Source organism: Cottoperca gobio, chromosome 7 (genome assembly GCF_900634415.1).
Source record: "Cottoperca gobio chromosome 7, fCotGob3.1, whole genome shotgun sequence".
Classification (NCBI taxonomy): Eukaryota; Metazoa; Chordata; class Actinopteri; order Perciformes; family Bovichtidae; genus Cottoperca; species Cottoperca gobio.
In genome coordinates, this window is record NC_041361.1 from 10,692,705 (window position 1) to 10,713,221 (window position 20,517).

Genomic DNA, 20,517 nt, shown 5'->3' on the forward strand with positions numbered 1-20,517 from the left:
AACAGACCTTCTGTCCTGTGACTTAGATAAAAGCCTGTGAGATAAGTCACAGATAGAGCCTGCCAACCTAAGGCACGTTGTTTAATGGACTTCATATCACATATATACAGGAGCACAGTGACCTATATCTTGGTAGTGGCAAATGTTGGCTGCTCACCTTACAACATACAACATGTAAGGCAACAAGGCACTAAGCAAAAACAATATAAGGATTTAATAAAGTAAGCAGGCACCTTGACCAATGAATACATTAACGTTAACATAAGTCCAAAACAGGGTGTCCCAGTAGCTCACACGGTAGCACAGGCGACCAATATATGAAGGCTGAGTCCTTCCCACAGCGGCCACTAGTTCGAGTCCAACCTGCAGCCATTTGCTGTATGTCGTTCCCCTTCTCTCTCTCCCCCTTTCAAAATCTGCACTTCCCACTATCATAAAGGCATGAAAAGTCCAAATCAAAGGTCAATCAGACAAAACATTTTAGTGTAAAGACTGTGTTGAAGAAACTCAATATATACTGATGCCCATATTAGACTTTGTACTAATGTGATTTAGCTTTGTCTGTGCTTTAGCTTTGCTGCCATCCTCATGTGCTTTAAGTGTTAAACGGTGTCATTGTTACTGCATGATTTTATTGAGTGAGACTGTCCCATTTAGCCTGTGAGGATATGTGGGCCAAGTTAAGACACCCGCTTTTGCTCACAGTGGGATACAGACATGACAGGAGGCCAGAGCTCCTGCTGGGTAAACAGTGCTATAGCCAGGCTGTAAAGAGATGAGGCATCAATCCATGATCTCACAGGCCTAAAGTAATCCATCATTCCTGCACGACCAGACACTCATAACCTTAATATAAAGCCTAGAAAAGTAATTCAGTGCAGTCATGCATTCATTTACCCAAATGGTGTCAAAATCATCAAAGTCAAACACATACTACAAAGGGTCATTTATATTCAAGATCCCCTCCAAACAGGTTTTAAACATAAAATACTGATATGGTTTTTCAACAAAAACAGTGCACCTCGCTAAAACTTCTCAATCCAGAAACCATAAATATGCATTTTAAAAGTTTAACTACTTGACACAAGATGCCTCCTAGTTCACTGAGTTCATTCTTTAGTGACTAGACTAGTCTTCAAGTGTCCCGTTCACACTACCGTAGTTGTGATGTCATAAAATCCTGCTTGTAGGTAACTCAAATTTAAAGTGAGCACAAGAAGCAAAGCAAGATACATGTTTGAGAGGAAAGGCACTTCAAGTATTTAAATCCCTTAATGATTAATGTAAAGGCAGGCTGATCAAAATAAGTGGCATTGGGGCATTCTTACCTTTGGTCAGTTAAGGATTAAATTCTGATCTTAATTTCAGTTTATAGCCCTACATTTATTTATTTCATGTATCTGTCAACTGAATAATAAAGTGAGTAGTTCAAGGAGCTTAAGGCATAACATTAATGTCCTGTAAATCACAAGCCATATCTAGCTCTCTATTCCTATATATGGAGTGTAGCTGTTCGCCCTCATTCTAGAACGTCGTGCGTTGTACGTCATGACGCACGTCTGCTGGGGTTTTCACAACCTGCCCTGCTCCGAGAGCCGTCACACATTCTTTGGTTAGCCGACGCCTCGGACACACCTCAGCCAACACAGCCATGGTGGGTTTTTCGTTCCACTCAACTTGACTATCATTACCATATTTATTGTGTTATTAGCTTGTTGTTTCAAGAATAATGTTTAGCTTTGCAACAATGTGAAGTTGAGTTTGAATGTCTGAATTGGCTCGCGGGTTGCTAGCGGAAGTGCAACTTTTGAGAAGCTAACATTAGCTTGCACGGTAACTGTAGTTAAAGTTAACAATCACGACAAGCTAATTCATTTTGCCAAAAATATATGCGTGTTCATTAATAATTGCTGAATGTCCTATAGTTAGTGAATATCTTGTGTGAGTAGATCTAACTATCTTAAAAATATGTTTAAAAGCCTTTGAAGTCAACCCAAGCTAGCCTTCTATTGCGGAGCGAAAGGAACCATTTTCATGTAGCCTAATTTCTCTTTGAACAGTCTGACTTCTCGGAAGATCAAATCATTGGTGAGTTTTGATTTTGTGTTGTGACATTTTCCAGATCTCGTTTGTTTTGCATGCTTTCATTCTGGCTTGGTTCAGATGACACTTTGCCCTGTATCTCCACTATCACCCTGCTCTATGCCCGCCTGTCATAGTAGTCATGGTTTTAGGCTAGGTTTTCCTTCTTTATTTCCGTACTGTTTCATCACTTTCCACTTGCAACTGCTTGTCCTTTCCAGATTGAATTTAACCTGGATCAGATTCATGGTAAGTCAGTGAAAGGGGGACCGCCTTAGCACAAAACTGATGGCTATCTCGGAGTGTTTAGGGTGTGATCTGCATGTTGGTTTTGGGTCAACCAAATTTGTATTAAATGTGAGTGAGAGTCGCTTTGCACTGTTGTTTGGTACGTCAAAATCAGTCATATTTTGCATATAAAGTTATAATACTTACCCGCTTTGAACGTGTGTTGCAGTGTTGTTGTACGTGGTCAATCATGCATTAGCAGTATTACTTATAAATTCCAAAAGTAGCCAAAGCTCATATCTGTTCTCATAAGTTAGACTGTAGTTATTCCTGGTTGTGTCAGTTTACCATAAACTTTGCCTGTTATCTACCAAGCGGCTCATCTCCTAGAGCGTGCCCTTTTTTGGTGCTGCATACAGTGGTGCATGGTTTTTGTCCTAAGGCTGGTTTGTTTAATCACAGTTGACATAATAGGCTATAGCTATTCTCACTCTCCTCCTACTTTCCTCCACTCCTCTAATACCAAATATGGTGTTGGGGAAAAGTGCTCACACGCCAGAAGGAAGAGGCACATTCCTCAAAACAGGAAATCTCCACTACAGTGCCTGAGCTTTTTTGGGGAATAGCTTGTCCCATAACAGTAGGACAAGACTGCTGCCTGCATATTGTGTAGTCCGACTCCATGTCTCCCTGATCGCTAGATCTTAGATACGCTTTTTGTTTGACTGTTGATTCTAACTACAATGCCTGATAGCTCAAAGCTACATTAATCAACCCTGTGATCAATGACACAATTGCATCATGTTAAGGCCTAGGTAATTCCACTTAAACAACAACAACTGTATAATATCTGTCAAAGTGAACTAAAACACAGTAAACTACTGACAAATTAATCCTTTTATTGCTACTATAACATTACTGACAAGTTATTTGAGAGGACACTGGATTGACATGAATAGATAATAATAATAAATTGTATTTGTAAAGCGCCTTTCAAAGCTAAAAGCAATCTCAAGGCTCTAATTAGATAAGTTGCATAACAGTATAACTTTCACAAGTGAGTGTTTGATATTTCCGCAGATGATTGACTGACTTTCATAAAGTTGTTCACAATTTTCCAGCTTTTCTACATTTTTATGAATCTTTTTGCCATTGGTCACATAAAATTAGCATTCAGATCTAAGGCAACTTTTAAAACACTTTGATCCCCTTACTGTAATTTTGTTTAAAATACAAGTTTCAAGCTTTTATCTGAAGTTGGTGGTCTGTAGGAAATGTGTTTAATTCTGTTTCGACCGAGCATTCAGGATGGTCTTGGCCATCTTATTTTCTTCAAGTTAATACATCTCTTTAAAGAGTTGAGCCCTTAATGCCAATTTCCTTACTGTTGCCCTGATCTTAAGAGCTTTATACAAAACAATCTAACGTTCTATAACTGTTTGTTCTGCTGCTTTACTGAAGCTATGACATGCATATTTCCCACTGCATCTTAAATGCACTTCCCTGTATTTTAGACATATTTGATATCTTTGTAAACTAAATGTATGGGTGTTTGCATGTTTAAACTACAACGACGACGACTGAGCTTGGAGTGTTACATTGGTGAAGATGTTTCACCTTTTTTTTTTAGCCAATGTGTAGTGAAATTATAGACTAGATGACTTACGTGGATATACAGTGTTTGCTGTATTGAGGAAGTTAGACGGGTGTTTGCAATGACAACTCGCAGAGTACAGAGAGAGCCTTTTTTAGTGGTTGTGCCACACTATAATAGAGTGATGACCAATTAGTTAACATCATTTCAGATTTGAGTGTTTGGATACAGCTTGTTTATGGAACATGAGTTTGGGATTGCCCATAGAGGTGTTCAGTTTATGAATGCATATTATCCTGGATAGACCGGTGAGTTATCTTGCCTAGAGTGGTATATGAAACATACGCAGATTTCGGTCAGTGTGGTGCTGTGTGCCCTGCCTGCTCACCTTAAGCCGAAAACCAGATCATGCCATGATCTGTGCTTTCTCTTGTCTGCTTGTTCTCATTTACTGGCTTTTCTGTTTCATTTATTTCCATTTCTCTTCCTGAATACTCCCCTCTCCTTATCACTCCTCCATACATGTCTGCTGATCTCTTCATTTCTACAATCATTTAAATCCCTACTCTAATTTGTTGTGTGTCTGTGTACCCTGCAGAGTTTAAGGAGGCATTCCTGCTGTTCGACAGGACAGGAGATGGTAAGATCAGCTTCAGTCAGTGTGGGGACGTCATGCGAGCCCTGGGACAGAACCCTGTCAACGCTGAGGTGCTCAAAGTCCTGGGCAACCCCAAGGCCGAAGGTGAGAGGAATAATAAACTGGGAGTTATGTCTTTAATGTACATAAATGATAAGATTGTGATTAGAAAATGACCTTATAATTCTAATCTTTCGGTTGCAATGTTGTGTGTTGCAGCTGAAGACTCACTTACCACGTATTATGTTTCTTTTTGCAGAGATGAACTGCAAGATGCTAGACTTTGAGCAGTTCCTGCCCATGTTCCAGGCCATCGCTAAGAATAAGGATCAGGGCTCCATGGAGGATTTTGTGGAGGGACTGCGTGTCTTTGACAAGGAGGGCAACGGCACAGTAATGGGAGCCGAGCTTCGTCACGTCCTCACCACGCTAGGCAAGTTATATTTGTATCACCCTTAATAGATATCTGGATTAGAGGACTGTTTTGAGTTTATTTAATTTATATATAGTATTTATATTATTTTCACTTAAATTTAAAATACTGTAATGCCCAAAATGCATTGTGTCGGAGCAGAATTTATTTACTAAAAACGTGTGTGCACGTGTATTTTTTGAGTGTTGGTGGTGGTGTTGTTATTATTATTGTCATTGTGTTTACTTATCTTTCATTATCTATATTGTTCATTTGTGAAATCCCTTGTTATCACATTTTGAAAATCATAGTAATGTCACCCATGTAATGTTTTCAGGTGAGAAAATGACAGAGGAGGAAGTTGAGACGCTCTTGGCGGGACACGAAGACGCAAATGGCTGCATCAATTACGAAGGTGAGAGGGAAAGAAATGAACAAGATGGGGGTACTTTCTATAATTTAGATGGTGTGTGACGATGCTGCTGACGCAAACTATTTAATGAAACCATCATACCCAGTCTTGGTAATATGATAATGAAAACTCAGTCATGCATTATACTGTATGTCTGCTGTATTGACATGTCAAATATTGTGTGAAAAATATTGTTTTATGTAAATCCTAGGCAATCATTGGAAGCACCCGTTTACTACTAAACTGCCACTGCAGTAATGCTTTTAGTCTTATGATGAGGAGGGTATTCGTCCATGTTACTGTTTACTGTCTTCTGTGCGTCTTTACACTTGTGGTTAATTGTCCGCTGTAAGTGTCCCTGTATAAATGTCATCCGCTGACAGTGTGTCAACTGTTCTTCCTCCACAGCATTTGTCCGCCACATCATGTCAGGCTGAGGGCTGGTATGGGCATTTGGTATTCCATGAGATGGCACCTCCAGGCTTTCTTGCATTTTAGTTGTTAAATAATCCACTCCCCTTAGGCCAACCTAACACTAATCCACTGTAGTTGTGCTCTTCATATTTGCAAACGGCAACAATGTGCTGTTGCAAAGTAGATTTGACCCGTAGGTGTGGGGAAAGCCTGGTGGTCCCTCTCATCTTTAGTCCTGAGGCTTTGCCCCATGTTTAGCCTCCTGCTGTTCTGTCTCTCTCTCTCCTGCAGCCCTCTGTCTTGGCCTCTGGCTGCAGCATGCCCCTCTGCATGTGTCTAGGACCCCCTCAGTTTGTAGGGGGATATTGGTGGACACACAGGGAAGTGACTGGTCTCATTCAGGGAAAGCCTGGTGGCCACGGTCAAGATATTTGAGCTGATGGATGTGGAGGTCACAAGGCAGCTCTTCTGATCTCATTTGCATGTCATTGGTGCTATTAAATAGGCTTTTTCCTTTGTTGGTGTTTGAGGTGCTGCTCTTTTCCCTGTCAGATAAAATAGACTGTTACATTGTAGATATTATTATTTTTACATTTGAATATAGCCACCAGCTTTGGGAGAGTGGACCAGTCTCTTTTTCTACTAACCAGAGAATTGCAATGAGTTGCTCTTGTGCTGATTGTTTTCTACTCTCTACTGATGGAAGCTGAATATGTAGCTGGCCGCTCTGACTGGAATTTAGCTCCCTTGATCTTCTCCCCCTTTCTCTGCTTCTCAACTAGAGGAAAGCATACAGCGAGGATGGCTTCTCTAACCAGCTCTTCTTGGATCATAGACATACATGGCTAAATAGGAGATAGAGATGATTACCTCAGCTCTTTCTCTCAGTACCCTCTATAACCCTTCTTTCCTCCGGGTAAACAGAATGTGGGGGATCTTCCTCCAAGTGCAGCATCTCCACCCAGACTCGCCAAAGCTGGATGATGAGGGGGCTGTAATTGGAGTGGGTCTCTGCCCAGATCTAGACCACAAACCTCACGCTTGTCCCTCTCTCTTTTACAGAACTCGTCAGGATGGTCATGAACGGCTGAAGACGAAGAACATCCAACTTTTTTTACCCTGTCACATGTACCCTCTTTTTGCAGTTAGCTTCTACAGCCCCCCAACCTTTTCCATGGATTAGTTTTCCACATTTAATTTAAGAAGTGCCTTTACATTCCCTACAAGACCACAAATGGCCCTGGCTATTGCTGCCAGGTCCATTCACATATGTGACCAACTTGTATGCATTCAGAAGTCTTAATGCTTGCATTGTTTGCAATAACATTCCTAAATGCAGTACTTAAGATGACATAAATTGATGATATACTGTAAATATTGATACTACTGTGTCAATGTTGGATGAGACATTAATATATATATATACGGTATACATAACTGTCGGCAACCTACTTTATCATTGGCTAAGACTTGATTTGGCTAAAGAACATGTTCCTCCGATCCTGCGGTAAACCGGTATATTCAAAGCCATACTATCATGAGGTAGAAAAACATTTCAAATCTGTTCCTATGTTTTTAATTCACCCCAATTTTGTTGCTGCATTTAAATAAATGTTTTTTTCCTGAAAACTTATCCTGGTTGTTTTGAGCTGTTTTGATTCGATAGAATAAGCTGCAGGATTTGTTACTGCCTTGTCTTGGATGTTTTTCCATCGACACAAGAGGGCAGTGTTGCTGCTGGAATATGTTATGTTAAAAGCACCACTCTAATGTCAAAATATTCCATTTGTAATACAAGAGGCAAATATTGATCTGCTCTTCATTCTTTTTGTTAACTAAATTAAGAATTCAAAGTACATCATGAGTGTAAGCTTTGGTGCTCAAGTCAATATAAACCATTATTGGTTGTCTGAAACCATTTAGGGTCTCTTCTATTGGTTGCAAGTGTTTAGGGACATTGCAAACTTAAAATATTTCATTGTACATCTTTTGTGGCCATGCTGTAACTTGCATAAGGAGTGATTTGGTGACAACGCACCAGGATATGAGCAGTAGAAGGCTGTTTGTGGCTTCCTGACCTTTTCTTCATTTTTCTCACAAGCAGCCACAACTATTTCCCCTCATTAGGCACCACAGCTATTGGAGTGTGTGTGTGTGCGGGCGGGCCAAGGTTCGGGAGGGTGTCATAGTCCACTGCTGAATAGGTTGTCCACTAATTACTCGGTGTGTATGTGTGTGGTCGATGGAAGTCAAGGCTATTGATTATTTTAATCCTCCTATTTGTGAGTCTGTGATCCTCGTGGCTCTGCATTCGACAGGGGAATCACTAATGGGCCTCAGCGCAGCTTGTCTCAGACCTCTCCCCGTCCAATTAACTTTCAACTGGAATCTGCCAGGAGAGAGAGCCGGGGGCTGGGTCCAGGCATGGTGCAGCTACATCCCTCTTTCTCTGCTCAGGAGCAACAGATTCAACAAATGCTTTAGGTCTAGAATGCCATCAACTCTCTCCTAATCAGACACTTTACGTTTTTTCTTCTTTTTTTTTGCTAGTATTCAAGATTCATTTTCTTTTACATGGAGATGATGTCTCTTTCTTCCTGGTTTATGACCTGTTAAAGTGGCGATATTGAAATGTATGATCCTTTGAATAATCTGGTGACATTAAAACTGTGGAAATATTCTTCACCTGACTAGTTTTATATCACACATAGTTGTGATTTATAAGCAGTGTTAATTATGATTATTTTTGCACAATTATGTATCATGTAATGACACCCACAGTTCCAATATATGCAGTGTTTATCAGTCCTTTCATGCGATGTTTAAAGATCATTCATGAAACTAAAGACTGAAAATGTGTAAGAAAAAAAAACCCCGATATGTTTGGATCAATTAGAAAATCCATCCGCATGTTCCAGCTTCTGAAATGTGAGCATTTTCTTATTTGGTTTGTCTTGTATGGTTTTAATATGGATGTGTATACTTTTGGTCTTTTGGTCAGATGAAACAAGACATTTGAAAAAAGTCAACTTGCTCTCTGAGAAATTGTGACGCACAGGTCTTACTTTGTTCTGACATTGTAAACAATCAGAAAAATAATCCTTAGATGATCGTTAGAGCAATAATGAAAATAGTTCTGAATTGCAGTTTGAAGTTTGATTAATCATACTTAGGAGGTCATTTAGTCAAGTATTGTATTATAAATATACTGTACGTATCCAGAAATATAAATTCACTGGATAAGTGGGTGTTTTTGAGAGAGAAAAAGCACGGCATGATTTCCATAAAATCTCCGCAGGATTATCAATAAATTGAGAAATGCACATATTACTGAGGAGTCCACAAACTCCCTGGATTTATTTCTTGTCATCCGACAAATGATCTTGTTTCAAAATTAATGTCAAGCCTCATTGGACATTGAACCAATTTGGTTGGTTTGTACAATTGATCACTATATAGTCAGATTTAAAATGAACACATCGGCTGGATTTTGTAGACTCTGAGTGTATTATAAGCGGAGCTCAATATAGAGGTACTAATGCTTGTGTCTTTGACATTGTCTTAAGACGTATTGGAAATCCATGTTGGAGCAGGCGGTGGCTGTGTCGATCTCAGCTGTAAGTCCACGCAGCCATGTCATATATCCAATTCTCACTCAGTCCAAGTGACTCCAAATAAAAGTGAGCAAGGGTCTGCGTGTGTTTTTGACTGTTGAACGTACATGCCTTTATTCAGCTCTGACCTTCACGCCCAAACAACATGCATGAACACAGACAAGTTAGCTATAGATATTTTAATAGCAATTGTCTACTCAGCTTATTCAACATACCAGATAGCCATCCCAGGATTACTGTGTTTATACACATGATGATACTTTGACAGAGTTTCTCAAAAATAAAGTACTAAGTAGATATGGCAGTGTAATTACAGTAACGTGCCGGTAATGTATTATACAACATTTAATGAAAGTGAAACACTGCATTTCTTACTTTTCAATTCTTCATTATATTACAGTATCTGTAGTTCCACTCGTACATACTGACCCCCCCCCCCCCCCACACACACACACACACACACACACAATATAGAGGGTATGCGTTGACGTCACTTTCCTACCGAAAAACGGGCAAACCAACAGCTTCCTGGATTCCAGTTGTTTCTGCAAATTGCAGCGATCCATTTGCTTCTCTTCTCTTAAACTTTTGACAGTCTGTAGCATTGCCACTCAGTGGGCGTTACGGCAGTGACTTCCACCGAAGGTGACGTCACGTGCATACCCTCTATTGTCAATAATAAACTTGGCAATTAAAACTTCATCACACACAAGTGCCATACATAAACTGTGTTGTCTTGTAATATGTTTTGTTTTATCTTGCCGTGATATCCTGCATCATGACGCAAACAGGATTCCAAAGGTCGTACATCTGTGTTTATTCAGATGGCCTCATTTGATTTAATACGGCCCCATTGCAGGGTGAATCACAACAGGGATTACATTTCAACTGGTGTTATTCACTTCAGGGAAGAATATTTTAACAATGATGAGTTGCAAAATATATGCCGGCCATTCGATCAGAGGTCATTGGACTGGAGAGCAGAAATGTAAAAGGTAAAGACTGAAATACAGTTGGTGCATTTGTCTCAGCTTAGTCATCTTTATTAATGGCACCCTCAACACCATTATTGCATAAAAAAAAAACAATTAGATGGTGTTTGTTATATTCTGGTTTGCACAATCTCAGTTAATATGGAACACATTTAGGTATTTTAAATATTCCAGAGCCGCAATGTGCAATTGTTATTTGCACCTAAACTGTACATCTTCTGTTATTCATATTTGCACCAAATAATTGCAGTTGCTCATGATGACTGGCTCAAATCACACAACTCGGCTTAATCCCATTTATCTTAGATTTTCACTCAATCCACGGTTCTTTCGTCTGTTGTAATCTCAGGATGTCTGTGTGTGGTGTGTGCGTGTGCGTGCATGTCTGTATATGTGCTTTGATTTTGCGTACATGTAAGTGTAATTACGTCTATGTGTGTGTTGGTGTCCATTCTCCGCAAGGATTCAGTCTGGGTAGATGAGGAAGCCGGAGAAGGTGCTGTACTTGTTTGTGTTCCCTCCGTGGACCTTGCCTCCATCCAGCTGCACACACACCTCATCACCCACGTCCAAATGCAGGATCACACTGTTGGAGGCGTAGTCGTAATTCTGATCAGCGTCCTGAGCGATGGCGCTGGCTCTTACCTGTCACCCACAGAGGACAAACGCATTGACAATTAGAACATGGACGAAACTGAACAAACACTTGCAAATGTCACCGTCACTTACTCAACAGCTCCAGGAACTCGGATCTCATTCCTTTATCACATTTTATTAAAACATTTTCAGGCTTGGTAATGATTAATTATTTACAGCCTTCAAATGAGACCCTCGTGAGTATGACATCGCCTCCGCATTCATGCTGGGTAAACAGATAGATAGGACTGTGACCTGTGACCCCAAAGGTGGACTGAAAGCACAACCACTCTGCCTGTTATTGATCAGCTGCGGCTGGGGCTCTGGGGGCAAAGGACCGAGGATGGAGATCTGATTTGATTGTGGAGATAAGCGGACTCACTGGGAACAACAGGTTGTCTATGGGAAAACAGCGTAACTATCCGTACCAGCTATTGACCTGTTGCTTATGATCCTGGTCCAGCTCAATATGCATGATATTGAGTGGCTATGCCGAAGCCAGACAGTTTCACATTGGCATGCTGTGTGTGTGTTCCGTCTTATTGACCCAGCAGCAGTGGATCTTTACTTGTTTGTTAACACATTTAATTGGATTTACTCATTGTAAACATTTAAATACAGATGCCTAGATTGCAACTTATGCATGCAGTATATCACTGCATTACTTAATATCTTTTAAACTGGCATGTACATGTAAGGAGCTTAAAGGAAATGATATGTACATATAGGTTTTGCAAGGCCCTTCATGCATAGTATGCTTGAACAACAATTGTCATAGATAGATAGAAAAGTTTAATCGTACACTAGGTTGCATAGTTAAAAACTTCCTAAGTAGGATGTATCAATAATTCTGGTGTGGCAGCTCCCATCATCAGACATATGTCAGCCATCAGTGGCCTTGTGTCTGGCTCAGTGTCCATCTACGGTGGGAGCACTCAATCTGTGTCAGCAGCCAGACAAGCCACGCACATCTCCATGACAGCCACAGAATATGATCTGCAACTCAACTACCATCATGTCATTCCCATCACTGGGGCCCTCTTTCTCCCCAACGAGCATGCATCAATTTGAAAACAGTCAATCACTGAGCAACAGAGCCTGAATTACTATAACTAAAAAAAATATGCTGTTTTCCCCTTGCACCTATCCATTTTGCCTTCGTCTGAGCCATATTGTTCAACATCTATCAATCGTGGACTTGTGTTCAATTTCCAGCACACTGTCTGTAGGTCTCCTTAAATGCAGGTCATGGATGTTGCATCCAACATACATGGTTGGTGACCAATGGTGAAGCATGTCCCCGTGCAGTCTAAACCAGATGGAGTAAGGGAGCAGAGAAGTCAATCTCCTGATGCAGCACAGCTCAACAACCACACAGTAACACCCACCATAGCTATTGTTCCTCCACTACAACAGTCTTGTTTCATTACATTTTAGATTGTTTAGTCCACAGGGGTGTTCTTAGGCACCTCTGCCTCTGGCTAGATTTCGCACTGCACACATATTTTGATTTTCTCATGTTAATGTTGGATAAGTGTGCACTGGCTCTATTATTAAGTTGAAGATTGGAAAGTGAAAGTCAGATACAGTAACACCTGTTTCTCATTCATCTAGATATGGAGAAGTGCGAGACATTCCTTTTCAGACAACCAGAAACCTGTATATTATTAAAATAACATATTACACGTATAAAGTCTAAGGCAGTGGTTCCAAGGCTGGGGGTCTCCAAAGCTTCACGGGGGGGTCGCAAGGCCTTTTTGATTGGGTTGTAAGACAACTTTAAAAAAACATTTTATACAGTTGGCCTTGGTCTTAGAATTAACGAAATAACGGTGATTGAAACCAAAACATCATTAAATTCAGAGTACTGAGGGGCGCCAGTCTGTCCTTAGACTCATACATAGACAAATAATTCTGGTTCCTGAATTATTTTATCACTTCATTCTTATGTAGTTGAATTGCCTTTATTACCTCCGCCAAGGAGCTTGTGTTTTCGGTTAGTTTATTTTTTTTGTTTGCCTATTTATCAGCAATCGGCCTGATTTTCATGAAACTTAGGCAAGAACCAAGGGAGAACCCATTAAATTTAGAGTGGATTGGCCTTGGCAGAAGTCTGCGTTCTCTCTCTCTCTCTCTCTCTCTCTCTCTCTCTCTCTCTCTCTCTCTCTCTCTCTCTCTCTCTCTCTCTTGAGTGCCCTTCTAGTATTTCTATCTGCTTATGCTTGTTTATTCTTGTTCCATCCATGTACTTCAGAGGAAAATCAAAATGCATAAGAGAAGAATTATCTTCTTGGTAGTCTAGGTAGCAGGCAACATTGAGCGTTTAGAAATATCTGGTTAATTAAATGTGTTATATAATAAGAGCCATGCAATTATTATTTTAAGTTTTGAGTACCCTTGTGTTACCCAGGCAGCCCAATAAGTATGTTTTAACACTGAACATAATCTACTCTTTCTTAGACCCCCATAAGACCATCTCTCAAATAACAACACCAATCCATTGTCATCTGTAAAGGTTATATTGTTGTTCTGCTTGACATGTGTCGTGTCAGCCAATATCACATTTGCATCTTTGGCTGCAGCTGACAGCGATGCTGTTGTTGTGACTTCCTATCGACACAAGGCATATGTCATCCTGCTCATTATTTTGGCCAAACAGCGTAACAGAGGGAGATGTAGGGAGATCTTTCCCCCCTCAGGCCTTCTCAGATTCTCATGATTTAATGCATGAAAGTGTGGCTGAATACTGCGCAAGAAAATAATATTCATCAGTCAGTGTAGAGATCATTTTGCCAATATATGATATATGAATTGGTGCTTCAGCTGATGTTCCTGAGTGTGAAGGAATAATGCTAGCCATCCATTAATGCAGATGCCAGACAGAGAGGCATGAGGGAGCCGTGGTGGGATTAGGACAGGAAGCCGACAGAGGAGATGGATACGGCTGGAGGACACAGGCTGATCCGTGTGAACCAGGCAGCACACTGTGCTGATCCTGGAGCTGGAAGGGTTGTGAGCCGTGATGCACGGGCCCCCAGGGTTTGCCCGTGGCTGTCTCCGCCTAGCCCTTTCATTATAGGGCCTCCAGTTAACACGCCTGGGAGCAGAGGGGGCCACAGGCAAGGAGGACGGAGTAGGCAGGGGTGGTGGCGATGGCGGTGTGGGGGAGCAGCTGCATTGTCATTTTCTATACAAGTGGAGCCGCAGCGCTGAAGACAGACAAGGATAGACAAAAAGAAGGGATAGGGTGGAAAAACAAAAACAAGGTCCACGGGGTTGAGGAAAGGGGAGGGAGGGGGCCTAGAGTAACAGACTGATCAAGTGAGGCTATTTTGTGAGACTGGCGAGATGTGGCGGTATATGAAGTCTTGTTTTTATCTGTGGGTCTGTGCTCCACTGGTAATAAAACTGACAGGATTCATTCACTGTGATATACTGACCTCTTAGAGCGGAGACAATAGAAAAGTAGCTGTTAAACTTACCTAAGGGACTCTAGCACATGGCAGGAGGGTTGGGGACGGGCGGTGGGGGCGTTGTTGTGGAAATAGAATATTTATTGAATAGGTTTTCCCTCTCCTTTGGGAGCACGGGGATTACATAGCGACAAGCGGCTGCAGCATTGAACCGTATCTGGGATTGCTATTACCTGCAATTCAATATTACAATGTGGTCTGCTGCACTATAATGGTCAGACCTGTGCACAGTATGAAAGGGATTGACTTATTTTAATTATGTGTTTTTTCAGACGCACGTTTTCATATTTTATTTAGATCTCTTATGGACTGAACAGACAACATCTGACTTGTCTTCATCGAACAAATCCCGTTATGTATCTAACACCCCTCGCTCTGAGGCTAATTATATTTCACCTATGTATCTGCACTGGGGAAGTTAACACAGGTACCGGTCATTACAGCAAGTGATGAAATTTTAACACTACTGTTTGAAATAACTTGACCTTTAACTGAGTTATTAAAAGAGTCTATGACTGTGAGGAATTAAAAGGGAGCCAAACCTGTATCTACGTGTCTACATTGCACATTGTATTAAGAATATCTCAAATTGATATACAGTGGTGCACTTTAGAAAGATAACAGAACAGCTCGCATACCAGTTAATGAGTGGAAAGGGAGAACTTCTGTTGAGAAGGTGCGCATGATGCATTACCAGCCTTCACAGCAAAAAGCATGCCAACATTAGCATAGACTGTCTTAATAACATTTGCCACCAAGCTGGAATATTAAGTAGCATACAACTCATATATCCTTGACAGTGATTTAGGAATCGAGTGATTAAGCACATTTATGATAGCAGTGGCACCAATGAGAAGTGCATTAATAACTATTCATTTTGAGCAAGTCTTAATCAACATTCAATCATTAAGCATCGTAAGAATGTAATATGGATTCAGCATCTTTCCAAACCGGATTATCAAATGTGGCATTGCATGCCTTCTGTTATTGTGCACCGAACATGTAACGGGGTGAATGGTGTGTAACAGTGTTAAGGAAACATCCACACCATACATTGGAATTGTACAGTAAGTCAATTACCATCGCATTACAAACATCGAAGCAACTGAAGTGTGACCCCCTTCAATCACAAATCCCCTGACTCTGAAACCCTGTCACGCTGCAATGATTTGTGAAAGTTAGATTGAGGTGTGAGCAGGTAGGCTTTACAGAGTGGGGATTTAGTGAAGGTAATAGGTATCGGATCTATAGAAATCTCTTGGAAGCCCTCTCACAGTCAGCACATCCTCCTCAGATCCTGTCATAGTATTGCACCACACTCATGTCACATGACATGAGCCTAGCAGCCAATGCAGTGTTCCTATTTGTACATCAACAATTAGTATCTAGAATGAATTAAGATATGTTTTAAACACTCGCTGCAAAAAGTGCATAAAAACAGTTTGTAAACCAGTTTTCTCTCTTTCTCTCGCCGACCTTGATCACTTGTCAAACCGAGACGTGTTGAGTGGATGTTCATTGGTCATCGTGCCTGATCTCATCCTGGCCTTCACCACCAGCCTCCCTGATGCCTCGTCTACTAGCCCACTGTCTCCACACCTCCATTAAGTCATCTATCTTCCTCTGCTCCACCCCTGATCTTCCCATCAACTCACTTGTCTTGTTTTGCTCCCCCCGTTCCTTCACTCCAAGCGGACGTCTCGGCATGTCTATGTCACGTCGAGTCTCTTGTGTTTCATTCACTCTCGTGAATCTGTTGGACTGGCTGCCTAACAAACCTAAGGTTACAAATGATCTTATCTGTTAAGGTGTAAAAGTTACAACACAAGCGGAGAGAGAAGGTAGCAAATGCGTGGCTACAGCAATCCTTCTTTTTTTGGGGGGGATTAAAACAAACCCAGTGGGCAGACAAAATATCCAATAAAGCCTCTGCACCTACGGCGATGATAAAACAGACCGTTTGATTCTGCAGTCAGGAATGCAACCTATCAGACATAGTGCCCATTTAGTAAACCCCAGCCACTGACTGACAGGCAGAGTACCCGCCTGCCTCTGGGCTTCAATAACTCCAAACATGATCAGGCATTCTGCAGCACTTAATATACACTATACACATTTTCATCAACCAGCAGCTCTGTTTGGGGAAATCCTTGTTAGGTTTTGAGTGCTCTATTTAACAGAACTGTTTAAGGAAGCCACCGGGCGGGTGCCAGATGGAACTGGGTGAGGCTAAATGATTGAGTTAGAGAAAAGATAATTAATGGAGAATCAATATACAAGCTAGGGAGGGGTTTGGAGAGTAAAGTATAGCGGGTGTTCATGGAATCTAATCTAAGAAGTATAAATTATTTAGCAGGCTAAAATGACTTGAATGACAATATAGGACATAGGCGCCTCAAACACATATTCACCTTAGTGGCATAGACAATCCAATGATAATTAATGAGGAATTATTTTAAACATTTAGTTTTGTATCTCAACAAATCAAGTCAAAATCAACCTTTTTTACAACTGTGGAATTCAACCCTACACTATCTATGAGCCTACACTAGCCTGTGTACACAGTCCTGGCTGTACTACATGTCTAAAGAGTGAGGTCTGAGCCTAAAGTATTTGCATTTGAAGTCCTTGATGAATGATTGAATGTAAAAAGCAACTTGAAGAATGTTTCCTGAATTTGGAGTCCTCTGATAAAATCCCTGTGATTTATCTCACCTCGCCTCTCGTCTTCCCCCCATCAGCCCCTCTGTCTTTAATTAGTGTCTGGGGAATGAGGAAGTGGATGAGTGGACTGTCAATTTTACATTCATTATTTATTTAGCTGAGGTGTAAACTGACTGGTCCACATACTGACAGACATTTCTCCTGTGCTCTTTTGCACTTCTGCTTAGGTGATTATCAAGCTCTGTGTATGATACTTACTAATTAGACTGTTCCTTTTGGCGGCTGCGGCTGCATTCTGCCACTTGTCATTTAGCCACAGTACATGTGAAAATCCAAATAGCCGTAGCTGTGATTTTAGACTGTATAGCATTAATTCCCCCTAATGAGGAGTAAGATTGCTATTTCATTCTTTGGCTGTCATGTAGCCACCTGCTAAGTGGAATGTGCTCTGAATCTGAAGAGCTCAATGTTACTGAGGTGAATGCGAGTCAATGGTAGCGCAGGATTGTCAACAGTGAAAGAAATGTGTTGCATGGTCGTGTGTGTGCATATATACAAACACATACATGCAGACCCTCTATTGTGCACACACACCTTAATTTATGTGCATACTCACACACACACACACACACACACACACAACACACACACACACACACACACACACACACACACACACACACACACACACACACACACACACACACACACACACACACATACACATTTACTGACCAGTCCGTTCTTCTTCAGGTCTGCCCACATGCTGGTCCCATCACCACCTCTCATTAGAACATGGTAGGTGAAGAAGTAGATGCCAGGTAGAGGACAGGTAAACTTGCCGGTGCTGGGCTCATAGTAGTTACCTACGTTGGTCACCACGTCATCAAACTTCAGTATTTCACTCCCCTCGTGCTGCTTGCGTAGCCCTGCGTAAAAAGCGATTTTGGGAGTGTAGAGTGAGGGAGAATAGCCACCAGGACCTGGACCTGGGGGCCCCTGTGGCCCTGGTTTGCCTGGCTCTCCAGGGGATCCACGTGCTCCTTGAGGGCCAGGGATTCCTGGAGGCCCACGAAGCCCAGACTTTAGCTTCTTCCCAGAGTAATCCTTGGGCGGTGGAGACACAGCTGTCAACTCTTGGCCAGGCTGAGACGTAGCATAGGGGTCACATACCATCCTGCAGCTTCCAAGCATTTCATAATGGCTTCCTGTATTTTCGGTGTTGCCCCCTTTGGTTCTGTGGACCAGCAGGGGAATGGCCACCAACAGTATTAGAACCATGGCCACACCTACAGCAGCTCCCATTACGCGTTTCCTGCGGCTGAGCCGTGAAGCGGCCAGCGTCAGGAAGTCCTCTTCCCCCTTGGCTGGAATATTGCCGGCCAGGATGAAGCCTCTCAGAAAACCAGTATGGTATAAAAAGGGGAAGAAGGATGTGGAGAGGAGTGGGAGGAAAACAGTGTATGAGAGAGAACACAAAATGGAAGACCAGTAGGGAAACAAGCGGATGAGAGGATCCTTGAGAAATGACAAAGACGTCCAAGGGACCAGGAACGTGATATTTATAAGCCTCTGGTTAAAAAGATGAAAACTTTACACACCACAGTGTTTAGGGAAATAAATGCAAAAATCTGGATGTCTCAGATTTGTGGTGACACATTGCAAAAAAACATAATTTATCTGATGAAGTTTGGTTCACCTATTTTTGACTTCCCCTGTTGTCCTCCAGTTCAGTTTATTTTTCAGCATCAGACAGACACCATGACTGACACTGAGAGGGTTGTTGTGGAAGAGGAGCTTATTAAAAGTATGCTGAACGAGCTGGTGCCAAATTCAGCTCATTGACGAGTAAGTGGGGGTATTGTTTGTTTTCCTGGATGAAGTATGATTTACAGTTTTTTCTAAGAAAAATCTTCCTTCAAGCCCCCCCCTTATAAAGGACAGGATTTCACTTCATGTGGATGTCTCACTTGCGCCATGACTGTAAGTGACGAAAGTTCATCAGAGATCTTATCCTGACACAATCATCTTCTGACCTCACACCTTTATAGTGTTTCCACTGTCCACATTGTTTTTTTAAAGTGCCGTTTTCATGAAACCAATAATACGTTTGATTCCTCCTCTGGCTAAATCTGCATCTGGAAAGAAAAATAAAAAATACCAAAGAGAATCAATAATTGATTTGTCCTTATTTATCACTGTTATATACATCATTTAACTCTAGTATAATTGCATTAATTAAAACAATATGTAAATTAAATGACAAAGATTAATATCAGAACGATATGTTTTAAATAAAGATGGTATTAATGTTTTCTAAAAATAAGCAAAACATACATTTTATTTAGTTGTATTGTATTTACCTATATATAAATACATCAATTGTAAATGACATAAAATGCGTGATTATCTACAACGTGCCATGAACATGTTTTCTGATTGAATTTGAAACTGATAAAAGAAACAGAAAAAAGACAAATATAAACTCACCATCTGCTCTCTATGATCCAAAAATATTTGTTCAATATAAAATTCTCTGTGGATCTATTTAATCCGCGTCCCACCAAAATAACTGAAGGACTTTGGACCGCTGGAGTGTCGAGTGAGGAGCCGACGGGAGATGCCAGGAAAGTGATGAGAGTTTCTTAATCAGCGCTTAATCCCCTCTTTTCTTTCCAAGTAGAAAATGGAGTTTAAATGCCGCTTACTTCAGAGGAAATGAAGCCCGGACAAATACCTGCTAGAATACTTTTTGACGCAATTCCAAATGAGAGACGCACGGCAACCTGACGCATCCGGATAGGCTGTGACTGTATCGTTTATCGCAGTGTTTGGTCCATGGACAGTCCTCTTCGACACCTGTTAGATCTCTCTCTCTCTCTCTCTCTCTCTCTCTCTCTCTCTCTCTCTCTCTCTCTCTCTCCTTTACATCATGCCGGCATTTTTTTTGCTCTATTGTTTCTCATAAAACAACTGTGTGTATATGTATGGATATTCACATGTATTGGCAACCTATAATGAGAGCTAACATTCACTCCTGTTTTTTGTTTTTTTCATTTCCGAATCATTATTATAACCAATATTTGTGAGTCAAAATCAAATCTGTATTTAAATTTAAACTGATACAAATGCAGAGTAGACTGCACTTAAATCTTCCATCTGTGTCTTGTTAGCCTGACATTCACCTGTTGTTAGAGACGAACTCTGAGCAAGAAAAATGTTTGATAAAGTGTTGCAAAACGAAGGCAGATGTTTTCATCTTCTGTGCGCTGGGGAAGGGAAGACAGAGGACGGTGACTAAGTAAAAGATGCCTCAGCATGATGTGTGAAGAATGGAGAGGAGACACTAAATGTTCCCC

The 20,517-nt window shown here is 41.2% G+C and overlaps 2 protein-coding genes across 3 annotated transcripts; one reads left to right on the forward strand and one right to left on the reverse strand.

Moving 5' to 3' along the window:
* The first annotated feature begins 1,524 nt into the window (after positions 1–1,524).
* On the forward strand, positions 1,525–7,412 carry zgc:153867 (myosin light polypeptide 6). 2 transcript variants are annotated; one of them, XM_029435360.1, is made up of 7 exons: positions 1,525–1,654; positions 2,061–2,088; positions 4,503–4,646; positions 4,801–4,974; positions 5,291–5,368; positions 5,774–5,808; positions 6,842–7,412. In XM_029435360.1, the coding sequence occupies exons 1-6, from the start codon at positions 1,652–1,654 to the stop codon at positions 5,800–5,802; spliced, it is 456 nt and encodes a 151-aa protein (XP_029291220.1). In that variant the 5' UTR covers positions 1,525–1,651; the 3' UTR covers positions 5,803–5,808; positions 6,842–7,412. The 2 variants fall into 2 exon arrangements, with proteins under 2 accessions (XP_029291220.1, XP_029291219.1); XM_029435359.1 differs by lacking the exon at positions 5,774–5,808 and having other exon boundaries at positions 1,526–1,654.
* A 2,108-nt stretch (positions 7,413–9,520) lies between these two features.
* Positions 9,521–18,697, reverse strand: c1ql4a (complement component 1, q subcomponent-like 4). The gene is made up of 2 exons (XM_029435338.1): positions 17,894–18,697; positions 9,521–11,030 (listed from the first exon to the last, which is right to left on the reverse strand). Exons 1-2 carry the CDS (start codon positions 18,461–18,463, stop codon positions 10,851–10,853), a joined length of 750 nt encoding a protein of 249 aa, XP_029291198.1. The 5' UTR covers positions 18,464–18,697; the 3' UTR covers positions 9,521–10,850.
* Positions 18,698–20,517: the final 1,820 nt, after the last annotated feature.

Coding starts and splice junctions, on each gene's coding strand:
- c1ql4a (XM_029435338.1), bottom strand. CDS start 18,463: ATGGGAGCTGCTGTAGGTGTGGCCATGGTTCTAATACTGTTGGTGGCC. Junction 11,031..17,893: donor ACCTGAAGAAGAACGGACTG/GTCAGTAAATGT, acceptor TGTGGGTGACAG/GTAAGAGCCAGCGCCATCGC.
- zgc:153867 (XM_029435360.1), top strand. Junction 2,089..4,502: donor CTCGGAAGATCAAATCATTG/GTGAGTTTTGAT, acceptor TGTACCCTGCAG/AGTTTAAGGAGGCATTCCTG. Junction 4,647..4,800: donor GGGCAACCCCAAGGCCGAAG/GTGAGAGGAATA, acceptor TTCTTTTTGCAG/AGATGAACTGCAAGATGCTA.